This window comes from Macaca fascicularis, chromosome 5 (genome assembly GCF_037993035.2).
Source record: "Macaca fascicularis isolate 582-1 chromosome 5, T2T-MFA8v1.1".
NCBI lineage: Eukaryota > Metazoa > Chordata > Mammalia > Primates > Cercopithecidae > Macaca > Macaca fascicularis.
In genome coordinates, this window is record NC_088379.1 from 53,894,870 (window position 1) to 53,909,509 (window position 14,640).

The window sequence follows — 14,640 nt, forward strand, 5'->3', positions numbered from 1 at the left end:
TTTAAACATGCAAGTTATTTTTGTTTGATATATACCTTATACACATAAGAGGAATATGTTTGACATACTCATTATATACACATAAGAAGAATATGTGTATAAGGTGTATGTCAAACATAAATGAATTTAAAATATGCAATAAATACACAAACATAATGCACAAGCATAAATGCATGTTATGCTTATATATTTTGTAAACAAAATATACAAACATAAATGAATTTTAAAATAGAACAATGTTTTAAAACAATTTTGTGCATGAAACAAAGTGTTGACTGTGCCCCAACAGATGAGGTCAGGTGTGGAGTTTTCCTCTTATGCTGCTAAGTGGCACTCCGAGGGTTTCAGGTTTTAGAGCATTTTGAATTTTAGATTTTTGAACTATACGCAACCTGTATATAAAAATACACAATAACAATTGAACTGAGAATTAAGCATCATCAAACATTTTTCAAACATGAATTTATTTAAATGTGGAGAGGGAAAATAGAAAATCACAATGTTTCATTTATCTGCTTATCTGTTAAGAAATGTGGAGTGGATGATGGGGAGTTCGCATTATGTTGCCCTGGCTGGTCTTGAACCCCTGAGCTCAAGTGATTCTCTCGATTCTCTCATGTAGCTGGGGCTATAGGCAGGTGCCGCCATGCAAACAAAATTTGTTTTAAAAGCATGCTTATTCAAACCTGGAAGGTATTTCTCTTTTTTTTTTTTTTTTTAAAAAAAAAGCTCTTAAACTAGGAAAAGTAAAGGAATTATAGAAATTATGAGCACATGTGAATTACAGAACACATTTTTGTAGCTAAGGTTATTTTAAGCTAAGGTTATTTAAGCTAGTATAGGGATTTTTACCTAGAATATTTTTTCTTCCTTCTTCTTTAAATTAAATATTTAAACACTATGGTAATGGGAATTTTAGAAAGCTGGAACTGAGATGATGTTAATAACAGCTGTTAGCACAACTGATCCACAATACCTAATGACTTCAAATGTGTGTTTCTGCCAATTCAGTATGAAACTGTTTTTGTTTCTTTTCTCGATTCTGAAATTGCTCCTCAATGATATAACCTCCTAGTCATCCAAATATGCTCTGGAAATTATGGAATTTTATTGCTTATAATGAAAGCCAAGTGGAGTTGGAAGAATTTAGCTATCAAGCTTACACTTATTTTTTTTTTCCATAATAAAGCCCGATATATTAATTCTGCCAAGGCTTCCTTTAGCAGTCTATTCTTGTTATTCTTTTGTCCTTTTTCACTGTCTCAATGTGGTCAAACTAAAATATTAAAATTTATGCATACATACACATACACATATATATGTTTAATTGCTTTTAAGAGTTTGAAAACTCAAATAATTTCTAGTTTCAGACTTCGAGTAAGTGAGAGTTGTTTGTGGTGGTGTTTGTGGTGGTGATGATGTTAATGATGATTAAATAGCTCCCTCATGAACTAAAACTAATGAATTTATTTAATGAATCTTCTTTAGACCTCAGCAACTACATTTCTCAAGTACAGTCATTTTATAGTCTAGTACCTAGAAATGCCATGTTCGGTCAGAACTCTAGTTTAACTAGCTTCATATTTTTTTTTAATCTGAGAATAGTGCTAGTGAAACTTGAAAGAAGAATATGATTATCATGACCTTTGCAATATCAACTGTGAAACATAGGTGAGGGAGCTGTCTATGGTAAAGCCTATCATTTCTGAATGGATCTAAATTGTATCTACTTCTTTTTCTACCCTGAATGACTTCTCTAAGTTAGGACATTTGTGTCTTTACTTAATTGTGTATCTTTTTTTCCTTAAAATGGAGCCTGTACAACTACAAGGGTATGTGTCCTGATTTTAGAGTTTTTAGTACAATTTAGCTGTATCTGAATATTTTATAAGTGTTAGTTTATCTAGGTGATGACACTGTGATTGGAAAGAGAAGGTCATTTCTCTGGAAAGAAAGCCAACTATCTAGCTCTAAAGGTTTAATGGTGTTTAAAACAATTTTAACAACCTCATAAAAAACATTCTAGTATCATTGATCACACTGAAAGATATAGATACATTTTAATGACTCAACAGGGCCCACTTGAAATTGAAAGCCCATTCTAAAATTGTAGTAAAAAAAGGTAAAAACACCTAAGTAAGCCTTATCAAAAAGACTGAATAGTTCTTTCCATGGATAGTAATCTTCTCTATCCCTACCCACTAATTCAGATCATTAAAATGCTTTAGGAAGTCTTAGGATTTTTTTTTTTCTTTTTAGAAATCACTTAACTCTGGTGTGTCATAGTGTGCCCTGGATACGTCTTAGTACAGGTTTTTAGAGCTTCACTTCTCTGACCTTGCCCATCTTTGGTGATGTCCTTGGTTTTTGTAGGACTTTCCACTACTCCTGGTTGGACAAGCTCTTCTCCAGGGGCTGCATCCTATTTACATGCCCCGTTTGATTCAAATTTAGCTCTTAATTTCTGCCTATTGAAAAATAAAGCAATCATTTGATCATATGGTTTTTCAATGTCAAGATTTTTCAGAGGAGGAAATTTGCTGTAATTTGTGGAATTCTCTACTGTTCCTGAACTTTTCGTTTCAAAGCAGTCTTTTCAGATTTGTCCTCCTCAATGAAAAAATCATACGCCACACAAGCATACTCGGATGAACTTGGGAACTAAAGGCTGAACACTACATTACAAAGCAGAACTAAAAAGTAAAGAAAACTCATATATAATTATTTTACTTTCAAAAACTAAATGTTCAGATCATACTTTTTGCCTTAAACAAATGTGATGAAAAGTTTGGCAGAAGCAACTCTTTTGTATAAAATACATTTGTAAAATTCAAACCCATTTGAAACTCATTAACCCATGTCTATCCATGTTCAAATCCATGCCCCGTCACTTACTAGCTGTTTGGCTCTGGGCACATCACTTAACCTCCTTGTGCCTCATCTGGAAAGAATAAAATGTAATCTCTATCTCACTGCATTTTTGTATGGATTAAATGCAGACTGACACATAGTAATCACTCAGTAAATGCTAACTATCATCATTTTCATATATTTCTTCCAGTGTCATCACTACATATGGGTATGTGTTTAGCTAGCAGGGGAGCAAACCAAATTAGAGAACAGGATTACACACTGTCATGCATTTCATATGTAAACCGCAAATGGACTCTTTATTTAAAACTATGGAAAAATGGTTGCTTCAAATTTAGTTGGCTTCAGATTTTTGCAAAGGGTCTTTTTGTTTTTTTGGATCTTAGTATTAAATACAGTAAGGAGTGGTGAGAAACCTATTCAGCCTCAGAAGAGGAGAAATTAGGAATTAGGATACCTGCTCATCTTCTTTTTTACTCTGAGATGTGAACTAAAGGACCATAGACTCAATAAGAGCCTGTTCCTCTAGGACACTTTATGTCTTATAACAGTACTCTCTCTTTGTTTTACAGGTTCGTTGGGGTGATAAAGGATCTACTGAGGAAGGTGCAAGGCTAGAGAAAGCCAAAAATGCTGTGGTGAAGATTCCTGAAGAAACAGAGGAACCCATCAGGCCTAGACCACCGCGACCCAAACCCACACACCAGCCTCCACAGACAAAATGGTACACGCCAATTAAGGTACGTGTCCAAATTTTGTGTAATTTAACTCAGAACTTCTGGAGACATTGTAACATTTTTAGTACCACGTCTCGCCAACTACTTTAAAGAGGGTAGATCAAATTGCAGACGTTCATTGTACACTCTTAGCAGCTGAATACTTTCTTGGCAATAAGAACCTCCAGGTTTTTATTACTTACTAGTTTACCTTATGAAAGAAATGAAGGTAAAGAAGATTTTATTTTCTTCGTTTTACGTCTTCATTTATTCAGTACATAGAGATTGAGTACATTCTCTGGGAATTCACAAGTCTCATTTTCCCTTAGGGTCGTCTTGATGCTCTCTGGGCTTTGTTGAGGCGGCAGTATGACCGGGTTTCTTTGATGCGACCTCAGGAAGGAGATGAGGTTTGTATATGGGAATGTATTGAGAAAGAGCTAACTGCTTGGGTCAGTATAATGAAGGCAGGGAAATAGTAATAAAAAATGATTTTAGAGCCCTATTGAACTTGAGGAAGGAAATACTGTCAAGTGTAGATTTCTATTACATAGAGTTTTCTATAAAGTACCTGTTGTTAGAATGCATCTTCAAACTACATTTTTACACCATTCCTTTTTCAAGTAATTCTTTACAATTCTGGTCATTTGTACACATACTTTAATAAGCACAATCATTGCATCAGCCCTTGACTTTGAAGATACAATGTTCCAACAGACTGGAATTTAGTAGCTGAAGTCCTTCTCTAGCATTTAGTTGCATTTAGTAGCAATAAGGCCTAGGGCAAAGGCCTCAGAATCTGTTTTATAGGTATAAGTATGTTCCCCGCCTTCAACAATTGATGTTATCAAATTTCTTGACTATTATGTAAAAGTGTCTTTAAAGTTATAAAGCATTATAAAAATCTGTGATGGTGATAAACATACACACACATACACACATATGTATATGTATATATTTTTCCCCATCAGGGAAGTCTGTCTGAAGCTATATTTTTGTTTGGAAATGTGGCTACAATTCCTCTAGTTCTGTAATTTCTGTAATATACTAGTACTATTTTCCACTGTATTGATGTAAGAAAAATTGATTAAAACCTTTTCATATGTAACAATGGTTAGATTTGGTTCAGAGACAGTACAGTTCATAACAGTAGTGATGCAGGGCAGGTGAGCCCCAAAATTGAAGCTCAGCCTGGGAGAGTTCTTAACTTCACCTAAGAAGGAATCTGATGCAGGGCAGGAGGGTTCCCAAATTGGAGCTTAGCCCCGGAAGTTTCCTGGCTTCATCCAGAAAAGAATTCAAGGGTGAGCCAGAGGTGTTAGCAACTTTTGTTGAAGCGACACTGCATAGCAGCAGCGGAGGTACTACTCCTTGCGGAGCAGGGCTACCCTATAGGCAGTGTGCCCAGAGGAGCAGCTCAGAAGCAGTTCTGTAGTCACATTGATATCCACTTTTAATTATATGATAATTAAGGGGTGGATCATGCAGACATTTCTAGAAAAGGTGTGACAACTTCTGGGTCGTTGGGTCGTTGTCATGGAAAGTGGTGGTAACTTCTGGGTGTTGCCATGGCAATGGCAAACTGACATGGCACCCTCGTCAGTGTGTCGTATGGGAAAGTGTTTTTGCCCTGTCCCTGTTTTAGTTAATCAGCAATTAGGTCTGGTGTCCAAGCCTCACCTCCAGAATCCAGTACTGCCTCCTACCTCAGTAGAATTGGTTCATTGTGTGTCAACATGAACATTCCTCTGTTTTAACAAGGGAATAAGCTTCATGAACTTCAGCTTCAGGGGATTTTTAAAAAATCCAATTTGAGAAAATTTATTCTTGGAATTTTCCCAACGGATCATCATTTACTGTTTGCTAAGACCATAAGTAGAGAGAACTAGTTGGTGTATAAAGCAGCCTCTTTCATTATCCAATCACTGTGGTTCTTCATAAAAAGTTTTCACATAATGACATTTGTATCTTTTAAAATTCATCTGTGATCCGGAGTTCTGTTCTGGAACAACATGTACTAACTCTTCTTCCTCTTCTACATGCTACATGTTAACTTCATGTGTTTTCAAATTGTTTTCATGCATCATCTTAGTTTTTATTCCCCAGGTTAGACACTAGTTTATTTGTTCAATAATTTTCACTTTATTAAGTGCTGGGCATTGAGCTAACATTGAATATATACTAGCCAACAAAAACAGACAGTGGTCTCAGCTCTCTTGCTAATACTTTATATTTTCTTTTAACTGTCATGATTGCAATTTAGTTTATAGTCTTTCGTTATTCCTATTAATTTTGATTCAATTCAATAATTTTTGGATTATAAATATGTACAAGCAATGGCATCAGGTGATATCGAAGGGTAGAAACAAGCAGCAGCCTCTGCCCTTAAGAAACCTAAACTTTGTTTGGGAAACAAGATATGTGCAAAAATAAGGTTTATTCTGGAATGTGTTCTGGGTACTCTTGAGTGAATAGAAAAATAAAAACTAGCTCTCCCTAAGGAGAGATTAGGGAAAGCTTCTTCAAAAATATAGGTGCTCTGCCTTTGAATATAGGTAGGAAATAGCTAGAATGAGCATTTCCATAGATGTGGCATCATGAGCAAAGTCACTGAGGCAGTGATTCATGGTTTGCTAGATAATCTGGGGTTCGGAAGTGAAAACCAGAAAGATTCACTGGGAATAGAAAAGAAGAAATGTGAGTTTCGATAAATTGGTATGTTTAGTTTTTAAAATGATGCATTGTAGTCATTCATTCAACAAATATTTACGTAGTACCTAACATATATCAGGTACTCTGTTAGATACCAAATGGATTTAACATTCTTCTTAATTTATAATGCTGTAATATTTCAAATGTTGCCCCAGCAGGTGAAATTATTTATTTTTTCATGTTTGAAGAATAATACTTCCCTTTCCATTATTTTGACCAAGATTTTCTTCCTTTTTCTTTTCTTTTCTTTTTTTAATCGATATGGTCACACTTTTGTCTAAGATAAGTCCAAAGCCTTTTTTGTAACTCTTGAGGTCATATTATTTCAAAATTCAGGATTTTTCTGATTTTAGGAATATGATATAGTCTATGTATCAAATATTATGTAAAGCATCATTTCCTAACCATATTATTCAGACATTTTTCTATTATATTTTAATATATATGAATTATAAAATTCATTGCTTCCAAATGAATTTTGGTGACAAATGTGGGATAAAACTTTCAGCTTTGAAAGATTCTGAACCTCAGAGGTATCAATAAAATATAGTTGACGTTTATTATGTGAGGTTAATTAAAACCCCACTTTTTCTACTCTACATCTATGCTATTTATGCCTTTTGAAAAATTTGTTTTTACTTAAGTACAGGACTTCAGGCTTAGTAAACATCAGTTGTTGATTCAATTAATTGATTTGTTTTTTTTATCAGATACATATTATGATTCTATGTGTGCCTGATGCAGTCTGAGTTAATCTTTTATCGTCATACCTATTCATTTTAGCTTTAGTGCTTCTGATGTTTTCTTACCTGCAAATTTTTATTTCAAGCCAATGTTGAAACCTCAGTGTGGCATCCCATGAGAGCCCTTCCTCACAGATGGATGCTGCACAGTTAAGTGACATTACTATGTTAAAGCTAGGAACCTACCCAACAGTACAAATTCAGTTTACTACATGATTCACAAGGATATTTAATAAATTTTGTTAAATTCCTTGCTGAATTTAAGGTATAAGTGTATCTATCTATTCACCCATCCAACCAAACCCAACCACACATTCTTCACTCAAGAAAATCAGGTAAGCTTGGCATGATTTGCTGTTTTGCCTTTATGTTTCTTGCTAGTTTTTCTTTATAATATTTATTATTTTGTTTTAGACTGAGGTTTTATGTCAAGTCTGTAGTTATCAGCATATGACCTTTACCTTTTAGACAACTTGAGAAATCTTTGCCCCCACCCCCACAACATTTTTATTCCCCAGCTTTCCATTTTCAACGTTTCACAAAAAATTATTAAGAATATCCGAATGTGTCCAGGTGTGGTGGCTCACACCTGTAATCCCAGTACTTTGGGAGGCCAAGGCAGGTGGATCACTTGAGGCCAGGAGTTGGAGACTAGCCTGGCCAACATGGTGAAACCCTGTCTCTACCAAAAAATATAAAAATCAGCCAGGCGTGGTGGGGCACACCTGTAGTCCCAGCTACTCAGGAGGCTGAGGTAGAAGAATCACTTGAACCCAGGAGGTGAAGGTTGCAGTAGTGAGCTGAGATTGCACCACTGCGCTCCAGCCTGGGCAACAGAGGGACACCCCGTCTCAAAAAAAAAAAAAAAAAAAAAAAAAAAAAAATCTGATTTTATGTCAACTCTACATCATCAACCAGGTCTTCTTTATTTCATAAAATTAACTCCCATTTAAATTCCCTATCCCACACACATATAAACCTTAACCTACATCTTTCCAGAGATTAGATCATAAAAATACACAGCAAGAATTATTCCACTACTTTAGTGAAATAGCTTTCTGTACATTATTAGGAAAATTGAAGGGCCCAACGTTTTTTAAGTTTACAGGATGTGTTAAGAAATCGTACTGTTTTGATTTCACTGTCTCTAAAATGCTATCATACCTCCCTTCCTTCCCACCTCCCTTTTTCCCTCCCTCCTTTCCTTCCTTCCTTCCTTCCTTCTTTTTTCTCTGTTTCTTCTTAAATACATTTATTTCCACTATGCTTTCACTTTATTTTGACAGTTTCTTATACTAGTTTATACATTTTCATGTTAATTTTCAGCTGGCTTCTTGTGAACAAATGAAGCCTTTAGTTGTCCTATTCTTATAGTCACCAGCACAGTAAATATCTTTATTGACAAAGGCAACTGTTTGACTCTGTGATACTTATGCCAAAAATAATCTGCAGCAATCATAGGGCACTTAATCATGATAAATATTTCAGTGAATTTTAAGTGTCTAAAATAATGCAAACATAAAAATATGATCCAAAAGGTAATATTTAATTATTTGTTTCAGTAAAATTATTTTTGCATGGGGCAGTGATGTAATCTGTATTGAGACTCTAATATCCTACAAATTTTATTTCTATTTTGTAGAAAGAGCACATAATATTTCTTAAATTTCCGTTCTTTTTTGCTTTAGAGTTATCTTTCATTTGGGAACTTACAGTAATTTACCTATTCAGAAAATAATGACCCAGAGGCAGGAAGAGTATCAGGAATTCAGAGTATATTTGGCACAGCTAATTTTGATGCATGATATTAAAATAGGATGATCTGCTTTGGTAATGCTTTATGCATGAGAAGACATCCATAGCTCACCATTACCTTCTACTTACTGTGGTTAGTTGGTAAAAAAATTAAAGTTACTAAACCTTATGGTTTTTACCAATTTAGTTTATATAGATGTGGTTTATCTCATGGAATTACATGGACTAAAGAAAATTAAAAATTAGGGAACTACAATGCCCAAGTGGTAGTATCCTCTACTTCTCTGGCTGTTCTTTGAATAACTGCCTATCCATCTACATTTATATTTGCTTGAAGAAAGGAGAAAATGAATTGACCTCAGAGTAGTGTATGTGTGTGTGTGTGTGTGTGTGTGTGTGTCTGTCTGTCTAAGTCCTAGTATAGTCATTCATTGAATGAGAAAAATTAGTCCTAGAGTTCTTTTGTTAGCTTTAAATAATCACACACACCTACGATTGGGCTCTAAACAAGGGTGAAATCCTATTATTTGCAAACTTACATCCCTAATGTCAATCACAATCTGATTAAATGAAAAACATTGAGCTTAGACCAATTCATGAAAGATTTTATATTTTTAAGAGATGTCCATTGCCCTTTGAAAGTGTGTATCACTTTTATATCAACAAATCTATCTTCTCAACAAATTATCTGATATTGGGAATATTAGGAAATTTGTAAATAACATTGTATCTGCTTAGATTAGATACACTGATTCCCTCTAAAAGAATTGTCTCTGCATTTGCAAAAAGTTCACTGGAACAAATGTTATTGTCTGTTAAAGTCAATTCTTTTAAAAATAAACTTTCTTATCAACATATAAATTGGTGAATATATTTTGCAAATAATTTTATCTTCCTGTGTTTTCTGTGCTCATAATGGTTTGTGTGTGTATAAATGCATAATATTTACTTTTGATTATGCTTCTTATGAAGTATTTGTACAGGTATACAAGTTCCATGTATGTGATTATAAAGGAATTTGTACACTTTAGAAATCAGGAAGACTAAACAATTTTTTAAGATAGAAATGGATGTAGCTTGATGTGTATTGTCAAGAAGTAAATGAGAATCCTTTCTCATATCTGATTTTTAAAGGAAGTGATAGTGACTAAAAAAAGGCAAAACAAACTTCATGCCACTTGAGAGACAATAAAACAGTTGTTTTCAGGTTGTGGCTAATGGTTCTAAATAACACTACCTCTGTCTAGTCAACAGCATGTTTTCTACCTAGGAAAACAATCATGTCATTTATTTATAATTGTTTACTGCAGATTCTGCCTCTGGAGACTCAGGTTTAGTTGTATAAACAAATCAGCGTTCCTAGAATTCAACCCAGAATCACGCACATTTACTATGTAAGTCCCGTCACGGTGAATTTCTAGCCAAATGCGCCCCTTTTATGGCTCGGAGGTCGCACCGAGCTCGTTTGCGGAAGAATTCACTGCTGAATTGAAGTCCTTGATCAAGTAATTGAAGTTCAGGCATAAAGTATCAAAGCAGGCGAGCAGTCTCCCGCTCGGGCCCTCTCTCGCGCTCTCTTCCGCGCGGCAGCTCCCGCTGAGGTGGCGGGGTCCGTGGGCCGCACGCCGGGCCCGGGCTTTGATTGCGGCGGGAAGTCCTCCGAGTCATGAATGTTTCAGCGCGGCGCGCGAGGTGAGGGCCGCGCGTCCAGGTGTAAGCCAGCAGGTTGTCGCTGACATCTGTTTGCAGCGGCGGCAGCGGCCTCCCCAGCCCGCAGCGAGCGGCCGGATTGTCAGCGGAGGTAGTTGAGAGCGGCAGAACCGTTTTGGTCTCACTCTCGCTGCCTGGAGGCCTGAAACACCAAAGGTAGGAGTAGGGGTGGACACAGCTGCGCTCCCAAACTTGCCTTAGGCACAAATAAGAGATCTAATGTAGTTTGACTTCGTTGCGGTGGGGAGACGAGGACAGAAAACCACTTCAGAGACAACTTAACGCTGCAACATCTGCCGCCAAGTTTCCAGGGAGTGACAGGGGACAGCAGGTACAGATCGAAGTCTCCACATAAACAACCTCCATTAAGCCGTGGACTCTTTTGAAGGGCCTCCATCAAACATGCCGGAGTCCGCAGCAGGAGTTTGTTTGGTTTTCAAAGCAGTGTTTTGTTTTTCGCAGTAACAAGGTAATTTATAAATGATGCATTACCATGCGTTCTCCTTTTTGATTTGAAAAGAGAGAGTTAGAGAAGCAGAAAGGCAAAGAAAGAAGAAAGCGCAGCACTAGTTTTGGAGTAGTTCCACAAACCAATTAAATCTCCAAGGAGCTTCTTGGCTGTAATTGAGGTTATGTTAACCTTCAGAAGGCAGTCCCTCCTTCACCAGCAAGCAGACATAAAAGTGTGTATACAGCAGTTGAAGAATCCTAGTAACACTCGTCAAGTACATCCACCATTTGTTTTTAAACTTAAAAGGTTTCTTATTACACGGAGATGAAATTGAATTAGATTTTTTGCAGATGGATGTAATTTTTTAGTAAAACAAAATTTACAAAATTATATTGACTTTAATTGATTCCTATTCATAAAGACTTCATTCCTATAGTTGCATATAAAAAAATAAAATGTTAAGTCAGAAGTAAGCAAACATTTTCTTTTTGGGCGATTCTCCTCCTCTACTACCTACATTCAGCCAGATACAAAATATTCAAGAATTTGTTGACTTTTCAATGGAAATACTACAAAAACTCCTTAATTTTGCACACGTAAATATGGCATAATAGAATTAGTTAAAAATATTAGCCTGATACGAAAGAGATGCTGGGAATGGTAAGACAATAAAGATTCTATAGTAACGTAAGCTATTATCATTTGTATAATTCAGGCTCCCCTTCTTGAGAAAAAGGATTGCTGCTGACTCAAAAGTATCCTTTGGAGAGGGAAGTAGCCAGGGAGCAATGGCCTAAGGGCAGATGGTAGTATGTGGCAAAGTTTTTATGTCTTGTTGAAATAAGCAACATAAATATTTTTCAGTATATTGAGAGGACTTTTGTCAGTTATGCAGATAATTTCATTTTTTTGAAATGATTGATGGCGGTTGCTTTCTCAAGAATATTCAGTCTGACAGAACACTGTCTCAATCCTCCAATTTTTTAAGTGTACAGCAAAACCCACAAAAATATCAGAGAAGGTAGGTTGCACAGGTCACTTAAAAGGAACCAGAGAAGCCTGATAACCTCAAAGGCAAAGGCTTTGGGTTCTACCTCTTGTTTACATCTCTAGTTAGACTTCTGTTCGTGCCTTTCAGTCCTGCTTCTGAATTTTCAGGCTCACACTGGCCTTGCCCTTTTTAATGGTAGCTTCTTAAGTGATTCCAGCCTTCTCAAGGATGGCTCTGTACTCCATTATGTTTACAAATCACCCAGTGCTTAACACTCTTAAACCACGTCATCTTCAAGTAGAATAAACATCTGGATAGTAGGGATTCTGCATCATACTGCCATTATGTTCCCAACACAGTTGCGAAGTGTAACCACTAGTGGGTCTTTCAGAGCAGATTGAAACCTTCACTCAATTGATTTGATGCTTCAAATGTCTTCAGTGCCTAGAATTATGCTGCTAATGACTGCATTCTTTAAAAAAATCATTAAAATATATTTACATTGATAGCCTGGGCTGGTCAATATTATTACCCCATAAATCATTGTTTTTAAAAAGGACTACGTTCTTAGATTTAGTTTTTAGTTTCCATCCAAATATTTTGTGCCATATAGCTGAACTTTGTAACAGATTTTAGGGGCTTTAGAAAAAAAAAAAGCCCTTTATTGTAGCCTAATTGAGTCAGTCCTATCATACATAAAATGCCCATGTATTTTTATTCATTTCCTTCTACATGTTAAAGTGAGAGTAGAAAACGTAAAATGTTTAAAAAACTCTAAACCTTTTATTTGTGTAAGATCTGAAATTTGTTATAGTTTTTTTAAGGGCAATTCTGATGCAACAAAGCTGGAAAATAATACCACTAGACTTTTCCGTTCTTTATATTATCTTTAATTATTATTATCTTTGGCCTTTACCTTTCGGGGCATCTTTAAAATACCATCATATTCCGTTTAAATTAATGGAAGTAATTAACTTAAGTTTTTGCATATTTGAAAGATAAATTTTTACAAGAAAAATCCATCTCATGAACATGCCATTATTACTACTGTCCCACTGACTGTTTTAGGAGTGTGTGCATATAGCATGTTTATAACTATGTCTATATTCTTATAGAACATATTTGCTCACTGTGTATATCATCAACTGTATCAGTGGAAAACAAATTCATGAAATAGAATGTTTTTTGATAACATTTCTTAGTTTCAATAAAATAATCTCTTAATTAGGCATATAAGTTGGCAAAGGTGTTGACTCAGTCTGGTTTCCTGAACTGAAATGCAGAATATGCAAAATTTAATCATTTAAATTACCAAAAAATTTATTTTTTTTCAAAGAACCTATAAATAGAACTTGGGTACTTGGTTGTCTTCCCTCCCCATATAGGCATTATTAGCTATTTAGTGGAATCATATACATTTTATGTATTAATTTCCAAGTTTAGATAAATATTTATCTTGATTAAAAATCAGCAAATTTTTGATAAACAAGAAACAAAAAATGATTAGTGTAAATACCGCTTCTCAATGCACTGATTTTAGAAATGTAACTTCTTTCCATCATCATCAGTGAGCTTTGGCACTCTGAAGGAATACTGTTCGCTGCGTGTGGGGCTTATACCTGCAATCCCAACACTTTGGGAGGCAGAGATGAGAGAATCCCTTGAGTCCAGGAGTTTGAGACCAGCCTGGGCAACATAGGGAGACCAAAAATTACAAACAAAAATTACAAAATATTAGCCTGACAGAGTGGAACATGCCTATAGTACCAGCTACTTGGGAGGCTGAGGTGGGAGGATTGCTTGAGCCAGAGATGTCAAGGCTACAGTAAGCCATGATCACACTATTGCACTCCAGCCTGGGTGACAAAGCAAGATCCTATCTGAAAAAAAAAAAAAAACTTTTGAAATGTCTTGGTGGTCCAGGACTAAACACATTATTTTCTGAGGCTCAACATATGCCTGTGATGTAGAATACCTTGAAGACATGAATTAAATCATCCAATGGGGAGCAGAAATGTCAACACAGATACAATTTTAACCTTTTTTCCCCCTGTTTTTTGGTTACTTTGTGTATAGTTTTTATATACTTTTTATTACAAAGGCTTAAATATGTATTTAAATAAATTACTATAATTTCTAATAATTTACAAAAATCTACATGATTCTACATGCGTTAAATACTCATTTTTAAATTTAGAGCTCAGAAGACCCAGTCCGAGGGGGAATAAAGTGCATTTTTTTGTAGACAGTTTGTTGCATTATGATGGTGCCTTTATGTCTACCAGAACCTCATTTATAAGTTTAGTTTAAGGAAAGCTTTATAACTCAGTTAAGGAAATTGGCTTGAGTAGGAAGCTTTTATTGTCCCTTTATTCCTAAAAATGTACTTATAAATGCCTTTTTAACTTTGCTAAATATCTTTCATTTTTATTTATAAATAAAACACTAGGATTTGTATAACATAGAAACTAATATATAGTAGTATTCAATAGTAATAATTATATTCTCTAAGTAATTTCTTGACAAATTTTTCCATATCATTTTTATTTATATTTTCCACTAATTGTACTCTGAATCAAATTCCAACCTCACACATTTAAGAATTTTGAAACTGATATAATTTTGAGGTATAAAATAAATAATTTATTTTTCAAACTTTGCAAATAACAAAAAAAAGAGAAGCAAACAGAA

The 14,640-nt window shown here is 35.2% G+C and overlaps 1 protein-coding gene across 2 annotated transcripts in view; it reads left to right on the forward strand.

Annotated features, from left to right (window-relative positions):
* Positions 1 to 14,640, forward strand: part of ANTXR2 (ANTXR cell adhesion molecule 2) — a 160,845-nt gene that overhangs the window by 97,770 nt on the left and 48,435 nt on the right. For both annotated transcript variants that reach the window (XM_005554964.4, XM_005554963.4), the window contains exons 15-16: positions 3,444 to 3,611; positions 3,917 to 3,997. In XM_005554964.4, coding sequence (XP_005555021.1) covers positions 3,444 to 3,611; positions 3,917 to 3,997 — 249 coding nt within the window. The remainder of the gene's footprint in view (positions 1 to 3,443; positions 3,612 to 3,916; positions 3,998 to 14,640) is intronic.